The 12,099-nt window shown below is 40.8% G+C and overlaps 1 protein-coding gene across 1 annotated transcript; it reads right to left on the bottom strand.

The window, feature by feature from the left end:
* Window positions 1-1,846: 1,846 nt before the first annotated feature.
* LOC308391991 (plasminogen receptor (KT)-like) lies at window positions 1,847-10,958 on the bottom strand. The gene is made up of 5 exons (XM_080874838.1): window positions 10,839-10,958; window positions 10,651-10,747; window positions 4,597-4,727; window positions 4,371-4,480; window positions 1,847-3,477 (listed from the first exon to the last, which is right to left on the bottom strand). The coding sequence occupies exons 2-5, from the start codon at window positions 10,729-10,731 to the stop codon at window positions 3,350-3,352; spliced, it is 450 nt and encodes a 149-aa protein (XP_080730964.1). The 5' UTR covers window positions 10,732-10,747; window positions 10,839-10,958; the 3' UTR covers window positions 1,847-3,349.
* Between the last annotated feature and the right edge of the window lie 1,141 nt (window positions 10,959-12,099).

The following is a 12,099-nucleotide window of genomic DNA, read 5'->3' as shown; positions in this document are numbered from 1 at the left end:
CTGCAGCTGCTGAAGCGGGGTTCAGGTATATGCTGATCTGGCAATGGTACCTCATGTTCCGCGTGTAAAATTTGGTTACCACAGCGAACTTCAGGTGCCTCGCATACAGTTTGGTCAGCAGTGGGTGAACGTTGGTCATCAAATCCCAACGTTTTTCTCATAATTTTGTGAGCATAAGTGCCCACAGTGCAAATCGCGCCCCAAGCGGAGTTTGACATGTTTACAGATGACGAGTTCTCTATTGCTTTCCTTGATTCTTGCAGTATTGTACGATTGAAAGACGTGATTTGTTTATATTTGCTAACTACACGCGCAAGATTAATGAAGGCTGTTTTCTACGTGCGACCGTCCTAAAGGTAAACTGTGTTGAAGCACCTCTATTTATAGACTCATGTGGCAGAGATGGTGACGTCAACCGTCACGGGAGACTGTGACGTGCGGTCGACCGTCACGTCACAGTCTCCCCTTTGAGAAGATCAAAGAATAGCTCCGTGTCATTCCGCGCATGCTCAGATCATGCGTATTGAAATGAACGGGATATTTATTTATTCATTCTAGATACCTTGCTATATAACAAAGGCGACTGCGCACTCAAAGGACGAGGAGAGTTCAAAATAGGGCTGTTCGATATAACGACACATATGGATGACGATATGAAAAAGTCTATCGCTTCATATTACGGCAATATTTTTTCATGGTTTTTATGGCTGTATCCCAATTCAGGGTCTGCAGCCTTAAAGTACGCAGCCTCAATGGTCCTCAAGGGCCGCGTACTCAAAGACCGCTAAGGCCGGAAGTGCGAGGCTTGTGAAATGGGACGGTCTAGCCTCCGTCGCGCTGCCCAGGTTGCCTAGCAACCATGATAGCTGGAAACGTGTGGTTGACAGAAATTAAGGAGAACATATTTTGTTCGTTTGTTTGTTTCTACATGAGCTTTGTGTGATTTAATAAGCATCTGAGGCTGAGACCACAGGACTGTAAAACATGATTGTTGCATGCTTGCATATTTCTGAAAACATCTTAGTGGTGTGGCAGCCATGGGTTGAGCCAGCCCTGCAAACCCTGTGGATGGACGATGCAGTGGACAGTGGGAGGAAGCATCCTAAAGCTCTCTTTGCAGACCAGCCTGTGTGATTCTCCACTCGCCGACCAGAAAAGACAAACGGCGGGTCTCAGTTGCAGCACTACATCGTGCAGGTAGCTGTTCAGGAGACACTTGTGCAGCAAGCCTGGCTCAGACACAGGTTCCTGAAAGCTCCCCGTCTGCACCTGTGCCTTCAACTGTTTCGGCTTGTCCTGCTTGTGCCGCCTCCTCTCCTTCTTCTTGGTAGACATCAAGTGTTGCCACACAGATATTATGTGGAGGATGCAGCAGGCCCCCACAACTTTGGGAGGAAACAGAGGCCGACCCTCAAGGGCTCACAAGAAGATGGAGTGCCAGCGTGTTTTGAGGATGCACAAAGTAGGATCTTTAATATTTCTGGCCTTTGCTGAGCTCTGGCTCTGCTAGTTTCACTGTTTCTCTGTTGGGGAATCCTCTCACACTCAAACTGTGAAATATGCTCCACTCCAGTCCACTGAATGGCTGTGGAAAATATGAAAGAGGACATAACTTTACACATTAACTTCCAACAATTTAAGCCCAAAGAGTCATCCTGAGAAATGTCATTTAATATGCAGCATTTCATTATCACGTTAAAAAACAAACAAACCCCACATACTGCTTAAGTTGCTGCTCTTTGAGATTAAAAGATCTCATTACATTAACAGAAACACTGACATCCCTGCTCTACAGCTTTGCATTCAGGGGGTGTCCTTGTCACAAAGATCAATTCAGACACTGAAATCTTTTCAATTTTCTTTTTTTATTAATTTAAAATTTTTTCCAGATGTCAAACACAAAGTATAGATATCAGCACCTTGGAATCTACTGTGATGGCTTAAAAAAGTTGGAGGTCCAACAGCTTTGTATTGAAGCTCCCTCACACCTACAATTAAAATTTTAGTGTTGAAAATAATACATTTTATCTGTCAATACAAATGTCTGAGAATCTTTACCAATAATGCACCATTACATTTTGATCACTTCAGCTGTTGGTTATCGGCAACTGCAAAAGTTACCAGCCTGGCAGAGGGCATTTCATCAAAACAAAGCTTCTTAGAAAGTAACACGTCTATGACCTGGATAGAAAAGAACCACAGACTGAATACAAAGGATGGATTGTAGCCACTGAAATGAGAAAGAAAGGGCAAGCCTTTGCTGTTCCAGGACAGCAGGAGCTGAATGTAAAGGAGAAAAAGTGGAGGGTTTGGATGCTACGTCCATCTTTTGCATACAGTCTATCATCTAAACAGAGAGGCAAGTGACCTGCAACAGTCATCAGTGTTTCAGGAGCTTTTTAAAGGCGACGTATTACACATAAGAGCCAGATAAAATGAGCTGTTATGAAGAGTGTTTAAGAGAATTTCTGCTCTGCACTGGTCTAATTGCAGCTTTGACCAAAGTCAACAATCATTGTCTTACCACTTTGTTCAATCATCATCATTACATTCATGAACCAGGCTTATAGCAGCTGGTATTCTTGTTCATCTAAATACAACAAAACCCCCCAGAGAGATAACATAAACTGATTAATATTACTATCAATTTCCCTTCAAGTCCATCATACATAATCAAAGCAAACCCTGGAAAATAACAACCTAAAGAAAACACTGATGATATAACTGCAATTGTGCAATATTTAGAGACAAGTTATCTGCTGTGGTCACACAATGCTCTTATAACACTGTAATAAAACTTAACTCATGGATCAACATGTGGCATACACCAATCAGGCATAACATTATGACCACTAGCAAAGTGAGTAACACTGATTCAGACTATTCAACACGGAGGCCACACCTGGCATCTTGGTGCCAGATATCATGTGATGGGTCAGGGCCGCTTTGGCAGCAAAAGGGCGACCAACACAGTGTTAGTTAGGTAGTCATAATGTAATGCCCGATTGGTGTATCTGAAAGACTGAAATGAGACAGAATAAGGAGCCTTTCGTTCAATAAAGGTCAACCTGACAGAGAGAAATAGCAGAGCCTTAAAATTTTCCATGATAGAGGACGTTTGTTCTATAAATTATTACATTATTTCTCCAAGAATGAGCTGAGGCCGCTTTTACCTTAATGCTACATAAAGTATAGTTGTGTATCGTTTAGGGAGTGGGTATGTTTTGGACAGCTAAACCTGAGGTTTCTTTGTGAGCCACTTCCCCGTCTTTGTGGTTTGTTGAAAACGAAATGTACAGTGGCTGCAGCTCCTCTCTGGAACCACGCTGTTAGACAATAACTAATTACATTATTTCTCCAAGAAGGCGCTGAGGCTGCTTTTAGCACGGCGGGCCTTCTCTATGCTCTCAAAGGTTGGAGTCCCTTGAGGTAACTGTAGACGGTCATTTTCAGTCTCCATGATATTCTCAGCTTCCCCTAAAGACATCATGAAAAACACATTTAATGGGTATAATTAGTGACTGCAATCTTTTTTAAAAATGTCATTAATGAATAACTAAACACAATATTTGTTAAACATTTAGATGCATTATTTGGTAAACAGTAAGGTCCATTTGGACAGAGACTTTTTCTTTTTTAGCATTTTGGTTCTGTTCATTACCACAATTAATTTTAAATATAACAACTTTAAATATAATTAACTCAGATCCAGTTGAACTGCCGACTGTCAGCCTTAATTCAGTGGGTTGAACAAAAAGATTGCACAAAAATGTGAGAACTAAAATGCAATCCCATCATTTCAGGACATCAAAAGTAACTGGACAAATAAAATAAAATGTATTCATTTGAATCGTGCTAATGCAAGCGCCACACCTCAAATCAACTCCAGGGCTTCTATCTGCTTAATTGATAATGACATAACAAAGGAAGTGCCCACACCTGCCCATGAAATAGCCTTTCAGTCAAATGTCCAATTACTTTTTGTCCCTTTAAAAAGCGGGGGGCACACGTTAAGGGGCCGGAACTCCAAAACCTTCATCCGATTTGAATGTGGATTTTCTCATATGAAAGCTGGGCGTCTACACATTATATAGATGCCCATCATAGCGGAAAGTGGAAATTGTTTTGGTAAACAGACACTATTCACGTATTTAAATATATATATGGACCTAACTGTATATTAGAGCCTGTGTTTTCTGGATATAGTGAGTCTGTGTTCTGCTGTTCAAAGTAAAATAATCCTCTAAAACCAAAGCAAAGAATCACTATATAATGCTTGATAAGGATTTATTTACCCGTCTGTGCACCCTCTTTTTAAATGTTAAACAGGTTTCCTTAAGATGATGATGCCTGTAAGTGTGTAGCTTTACCTCTCATACGATTAATAAGCGTTCCATAGGCGCTGTCCATCTGGTAGGCAAATATGAAACTGAGAGGTATGATGGGAGCCAGCATGCCTGGGTTCTTTCTTTTAATAGCTCTAAAGAAAAATGATGATAAATAGAAGACAATATTTAACTGCAAAGATAAAAGCACAACACAGAGATGAGTCTGTGTGTGTTTGTGTCAGATCTTTGTGAGGTGTTAGAATCTCACCCTGCAGTTAGTCCCACTGTGGCCACCGCAAAGAAACTGCCAAAGTATTTCAGAAACTCTCTGGACCAGGCGATCTGCATCGCCATCTGCCGCTCTCTCATCTGGTTCTGCATCAGAATCTGGCGCTCCATCTGGGCACATGCACGCGCGCACACAGACACACAAAAATAAATTAAGAAGAAATGATGAAATAAAATTTTCCCTGCTTGGTAAGATTTCATTTTCAGTTATAATCAATTTCAGTCAATTACTGTTGATCAGAGCTGTAATAATCATCTGATTCATCAGTTAATTGTTTTATGAGAGTACAGACAGTTTAAAGAGATCTCCATAAGCACCAAAGGCTTAGTACTTTTTAAAAAAAAGCCCCTAAAAACTTGTAGGAAGTGTACATTACGTGAACAGAGATGTGATTAGTTGGGAGCACAGACTGAACTTCTATGTATGCTTGAGAAGTTTCTTTGGCATTTTTTTTAAGTCATGAAACTAAACCCTGGAATCCACTGCTGTAAACATGCCAACTACAAACACTACGCTCTAGGGAAGGAGGAAGTGACAAACTTTTCATCTCCACAATCTGGGTGTTTCGTACTCCTGACATCGACTCTTGGCTGTACACTCTTTAGGTTCAATGGAAATTACAGGAATGACTTCTGTAATTGACAGTGTTTGTTCTTTTAAAGCCAGCATCCGCTGAAACAAACTAGTGAGTAGTCTGAGCACACTTAAGGGTGTCCCCCTTTAACGGCCCATGTTGTGAATGAGTGAAGAATGCAATTATGAAAAGAAAGCATTTCCCGCTCCTCCACACCATGTGTATGAGCTGCAGGAACGGGAAATGGGGTGACACGTTCGCTGAAAGGTCAGCTTTCATGACGGCTTCATCTGGGTCACAAAAAAGGAAGTAAATGGAAGATAGAGGATGTTAAATTTGAATAAACTATCCTGAAACTCACTCCAGCATCTAAGTACATAGATGCTGCAGGGTCTCCATCTTATAAAAATGAAGCAGTTCAATATGCCCATATACACAAATACGTAACATAAGTAAAGATCACTGCACATCTTTGCTCAGCCACCAGTTTCACATTATTAGTTAGTTTGTCTCCAAAGCGCTCAACCTGAAATGGCCCTCTGATGTACTCATTCCTAATCATGTCCTTCATGGTCACTCCAAACAAAAAAATCTTAACATCTTCAACTCTGTCACCTCCAGTTTTCCAAACCACACATCATAGCATCTTGAAAACCTTTCCTTTCAGTCTGCAACTATCCATCACAAATTACCGCTGACACTCGTCTCCACCCACTGTTACTTTGGATGGTTGGATGCTATTTGAACTCATCCACTTTCACTGCCTCTGCTCCTTCAATATTCTGCCCATCTCCCTCTCATTTTTGTGCTGATGCCAAATGACTCATGAGTGTTTATAATAATGAACACTTATAACAACAATAATAATGATAATGTGTCATCTACATTAAAGACTTCAGGGTCTTTGTATAACATTCTTTACCATTTTCTGTTTCTACAGGCTGTTTGTATGGGATAGCTACGAACCCATAAGTGATAAATTAGCCCTATTATAGTGTAGATGTGCAATTCAAAACTAGACAAACATATCTGCTGGTGGGAATATCAAAAGGAAAAGATTTGGTTTTGGCAAGCTCAGACAAGCAGCAGACTGTGACTCTGGGACAGGACTGGAAAAAGCAGAAATGAACCAACGCAGTCTGAGGGTGACATTTGTGAAGGGTGCAAGTATGAACACAAAGCGGGACACTAACTTGAAAACAGATGCACACAAATCATCATGATCTACACATTGGAAGAAGGAAAAGAAACAGATGTAACATGTGAGAAAGAAAAGCAGAGCAAATACATGCGGAAAATATGTGCAGCAGGTATTCCTGATGAATACAAAATATTTCATGTTAGGGTTTTTTTGTGGATTAAGGTTTTTTTTTTTTTTGCATGTTTGCAAACTTTGACTTTTGGGCACTCTGTATGCTCTCATGCTTTTAAAAATGATTTGTCCAAAATTGGATATGGAGTAATGTTCCTAAATGTACTAGTAAATCCACAAAGAAAGGACTCAAGGACCTGAGGTGCCTAACCAATGCTAAGATTTCAATTCTATTGAAATATTGCCAGGGGATTGAAAATAGGCATTTAAAAAAGCATCTTACAGTTACAGTAATTTGGAAAGATTTCAGAAAGCTTTGACCCTCTTTGACTCCATCTTTCCAAAGAAAGTTCCTCCTGCTTAAGACAGCAATATGAACATCTGAGCCCAGTGGTGTATTTCCACAGAAGAATTTCTTTTTATGACTAAAAATTGAGGAAGAGTGTCCAAATGTGTTTAACTTTTTTTTTTGGCAGCAATAAACATGACAGTTTACTTATTTTAATTTAAGACATGTTTAATTTTAATTAAGTTTAAAACTTTTTTATTTAATGTAAAATTATATATATTTTTAAATTTACTTTCAAATTCTTCAGTTGCTGAATGGGCTGCATAGTTTTCATAAATTGCATAGTTCAGAATAGCTATAATTGTACCAGATGGTTGCATTCAGTTAAGTTGGACTAGACCAGTGGTTCTTAACCTCGTTGGAGGTACCGAACCCCACCAGTTTCATATGCGCATTCACCGAACCCCTCTTTAGTGAAATTTTTTTTTTTTTTTTCAAATTCAAGACATAGATATGTTTTTTTACTGGTGCACAAAATGAGCTGTACATGAACATCACCTTGTTCAAAGAACAAAACCAACACAATGCATGAACTTACAACAAATTACATACCTGCAAATCAGTGTGACTTCTGCTGTTGCCTTTGAGAGACCAGTTCAGATATGCGTGGCTTCACCTTGGCAAGTGCCAGTCTCATGTCATTTTCACAGAAAAGTCTGTTCCTTTTCTTCGTTTTTATGTCCAGCATCGTCGAAAAGGATTGCTCGCAAAGATATGTTGTAACAAATGATATAAAAAAATCCAGGGCTTTCTTAGCAATAATTGGATACTTGTCCATTTGTCGACACCAAAACGTTGAGAGTGTTGTTGTTCTGAAGAGTTGCTGTTGAACCTGGCTCTGCTGAATTTCAATGATTTCGTCAAGGTATTCATCATTGACATCTGCTGTCTCAACAGCAAACGTGAACGGCTGTCTCACCCATGCTGGATATGACTCTCTTGTAGGGAAATATCTGTCGAGAGACTTTGCAAGCTCATCTAAGTGCGTTGCAATTGTTTGCTTCAGTTCCGTGGATACAGAAACATCTCCGATTCCAGACACATCTTCGACCTTACTTACACAGTTGTCCAGAAGGGGGAAGTTTGCAAAGTTGTTGTTCTCTGTTCGTCGTTTCCATAACGTTAGCTTTTTTTTGAAAAGCCTTCAGGTGTTCTTCCGCTTCTATGATATTGACTCCACCACCCTGCATCTGCTGATTGAGATGATTGAGAGCTGCGAATATATCAGCCATGTACGCTAAAATGAGAATGAACTCAGGATTTTTGAAGCAATCTGCATGACAGTGTTGGTGCTCTTGCAAAAACAGGGCTAATTCCACACGCATGGCAAAAACACGATTCAGCACCTGTCCCCGGGATAACCACCGAACATTAGAATGGTACAGAAGTACCTCGAATTCAGAGCCCATTTCTTTACACAGCTCACTGAAGATGCGGTGCCTCAGAGCACTATTTCGCACATAGTTCACACATTCCACCACGGTTTTTAATACTTCTGCCATTTTTGGAGGCAAGGTTTTTGTTGCCAATGCATGCCTGTGCAAAATACAATGAGTCACAATGATGTGTGGTGCATCGGCTTTTACTAGCGCACCAAAACCAGAGTTTCTTCCCAGCATGACGGGAGCTCCGTCTGTACAAACTGCAGAAACCATGTCCCATGAAAGATTGTTGTCTCCGAAGAAGTCATCCACAAGCTTCTTCACATCGGCTGCCTTAGTTGTTGTTGTAAGAGGCTTACAGAATAAAAAATCTTCTTTTATCATGTCATCTTTCACATAGCGCACAAAAACAGTAAGCTGGCTTAGATTAGCAACGTCTGTGCTCTCATCGAGCTGAAGGCTGAATTTTGCCGGGCTTGAAATCAGATCGGCGACTACTTGAGCCAAGATGTCTTTACTCATGTCTTCTATTCTGTCGCTGACGGTGTCATTTGAAAGAGGAATTTGTGATAATTTACCTTCGGCCGCTGTTCCGAGTATCAGATTTGCCATCTTTAACGCGGCTGGTTTCACGAGTGTTTCACCAATGGTGTGTGGCTTGCCCTGCTTTGCGATCAGGTAAGCAACTTCGTACGATGCTGTGAGGATCGGTTTGTTAACGGGTACAAATCCAAGAGCAGGCAGAGTGGGCCTTTCATCGAATCTGGCTCTCTTCACCTTGAATTCAGCAAGTGTTGTGTTCTTGTATTCCCCGTCTCCATGCAGCTTCAAGAAGTGTTCCTTTAGTTTTGCCGGTGCGAGACTAGAGTTGCTCAACTTGGCGTTGCAAATCATGCAGATAGGACGCTCACTCCCATCACGTTCCGTGATACATGTAAATCCATATTGTACATATTCGTCCAACCACTTTCTTTTTTTGCCCGACATAGTTAGTATGGATTAAAATGTTAAAAAAAAAAATCACGCGAAGTACTACCACGACATTCACATGTTGACTACTGCGCGCGCTACATTCCCCGCAGCCCTGATTGGCCAAGCAGTGTAGCATGATCGTCTGCAGCCAGTGATGGCCAGAAGGGGGCGTGTCATCACAAATTTACACGATAATTCGGGCGTGGCTGGACCTCTGCGACCTCCGCAGTGGAGGCTCTGCCGAACCCCTGAGACCGACTCACCGAACCCCTAGGGTTCGATCGAACCCAGGTTAAGAACCACTGGACTAGACTGTAATACAAACCATTCAATTTGTCAACAATAAAACTGACTGAAATGAGAGAAAGACTGAGTGTGAGACTTTGATATTAGATAAAATGAATATTGATAAAGTTTATCTTTATGTACAGAATATGAATATCGCAAAATATTTTTTTAAAAAAAATCACAATAATATCGTATCGTGCTTTAAATATTGTGATAATATCGTATCGCGAGTTGTATGGTGATTCCCACCTCTACCCCCTACTATAAATCCATTTTGATGGCACCAATTCCTCATTCCTAGGAAGTCCATTCTCAAAATATGTGTACCGTACATATGAGCAGCCACAGGAGATTTTTGAAACTGTGTATCAGGCACCGAACTAGACCACATGTTAGAATATGTATCCCCGCCTTCCAGAACTGCTTTACAGACTTGGATCCACATCTTACTAACACACTATAAGAGCTAGAAAAATGAGAAGAGTGAGGTTAAAGCTGAGTGTATGCTCACCCCAGTCCAGAAGCCATAGCATGATCTTCACCAGGGTAACAAACTTTTTTTCTACCTGTGCAAGTTTCCTCTTTAAGTAGAATCACAGTGGTACCTGCTGTGAAATCACTTTGGGCTGGTTTTTGACTTTGGTGTGTAGTAATACTTAAACACTAAAAGAAAGATGGTATGCGTGTCGTCATTAGGACAGGGGTTTGTGTCAGTGTGTGGGACAAAGGAAGTAACGCACAGTGATCACACTACTCAGACAATGAGCAGTGTAGTTAATTACCTCCTCCAGAGAGTAGTGGGAAAGTAGTGGGTCTAAATGGATTTGGTTGTAGTCATAGAGATTAAAAATGTTTGCAGACCTACAGTTGCTGTGGATGTCTCCTGTACTCATGGAGCTGATACAAAAATAATGCAAATAAACAAGTGCACAATTTAAACTTAGTCCGACATCATTTCAGCATCTGCAACTAGTACAATTTCAAAGTATGAAGGTAAAACCTTTTGGTGGGAAGGTTTGGGGCAATTTTATGTGTTAAAAAATAATTAAAAATCTGCTTTTTTTTTTTTGCTTTTTCACTTTCACCATCTTTCACTAGTGAAAGATGTCACAGCAGAGGTCAGAGGTGATATGCGAGTGGATGCACTTTCACTCACCTGCAGCCGTGCATTCGTTAGCATGAATTCTTGTTGCTTTTTTAAATTGTCATCCATGGATTTGGACAGCAGGACACCCATGGCTGCGTTGGCGTTTCTGTGAATTAAACACGCAGTCATTCAAACGTGCTGCTCTGCTCTCATCACAACAGCAAACAAAATTCCAGAGTCGGGCTTAGAAAAGCCACCTGCTTCAAACTGGATTTGTTTCAGCATGTAGTGACCTCTTCAGTCCTTCAGTGTCTCTTCACTTCAGCTTTAGCTTTAAGCCTCAACTCATTTTAAGCTTTCCCGTTAAGTTAGCGAATAACAACACGACTACTGTCTACACAGAGGAAGTATTTGCAGCCCACCAAAAGGTTTTACCAGAGAAAAAGAGGGGAAAGTGTTTTTTTTTTTTTTTAACTTTTACACCAATTCAGGATTTTTAATAATGTCAACTCTAAGAAGCATATTTGTTTACAAAATGGTCACAAATAACAGGAAAAGGCGTTGATTTTTGTCAGATAAGACGATGAATTCGCCTCCTTCAAAAATACTGTAAATGCTTCAGCTAGAACCACAGTTACTGCCAAATGCAATAAATACTGAAGCACTTCCACAGGTAAGTGCTTACGAGCTTTATCTTATGATTGCCTATCAGGTATGCTTTTTGACTTGTGCTATGTTTAAAGTGATAAATGTTACAAGGTCAACAGTAATAAAATAGCTGGCTCCTTTTTTTTGAATGAAGGTGATACATGCGTGCAGATTCATGCATACAGAATGGATGAGGTGCTGCAACTGAGACCCGCCGTTTGTCTTTTCTGGTCGGCGAGTGGAGAATCACACAGGCTGGTCTGCAAAGAGAGCTTTAGGATGCTTCCTCCCACTGTCCACTGCATCGTCCATCCACAGGGTTTGCAGGGCTGGCTCAACCCATGGCTGCCACACCACTAAGATGTTTTCAGAAATATGCAAGCATGCAACAATCATGTTTTACAGTCCTGTGGTCTCAGCCTCAGATGCTTATTAAATCACACAAAGCTCATGTAGAAACAAACAAACGAACAAAATATGTTCTCCTTAATTTCTGTCAACCACACGTTTCCAGCTATCATGGTTGCTAGGCAACCTGGGCAGCGCGACGGAGGCTAGACCGTCCCATTTCACAAGCCTCGCACTTCCGGCCTTAGCGGTCTTTGAGTACACGGCCCTTGAGTACCATTGAGGCTGCGTACTTTAAGGCTGCAGACCCTGAATTGGGATACAGCCATAAAAACCATGAAAAAATATTGCCGTAATATGAAGCGATAGACTTTTTCATATCGTCATCCATATGTGTCGTTATATCGAACAGCCCTATTTTGAACTCTCCTCGTCCTTTGAGTGCGCGCTTTGTTATATAGCAAGGTATTTAAAATGAATAAATAAATATCCCGTTCATTTCAATACGCATGATCTGAGCAT

The sequence above is a fragment of the Rhamphochromis sp. 'chilingali' genome (assembly GCF_963969265.1).
Source record: "Rhamphochromis sp. 'chilingali' genome assembly, chromosome: 2".
Taxonomy (NCBI): domain Eukaryota; kingdom Metazoa; phylum Chordata; class Actinopteri; order Cichliformes; family Cichlidae; genus Rhamphochromis; species Rhamphochromis sp. 'chilingali'.
The sequence above is the reverse complement of the archived record's forward strand: the minus strand, read 5'-3'. Positions and strand labels throughout refer to the sequence as shown.

Coding starts and splice junctions, on each gene's coding strand:
- LOC308391991 (XM_080874838.1), bottom strand. CDS start 10,731: ATGGGTGTCCTGCTGTCCAAATCCATGGATGACAATTTAAAAAAGCAA. Junction 4,481..4,596: donor ACAGTGGGACTAACTGCAGG/GTGAGATTCTAA, acceptor ATTTTTCTTTAG/AGCTATTAAAAGAAAGAACC. Junction 3,478..4,370: donor GCTTATTAATCGTATGAGAG/GTAAAGCTACAC, acceptor TGATGTCTTTAG/GGGAAGCTGAGAATATCATG.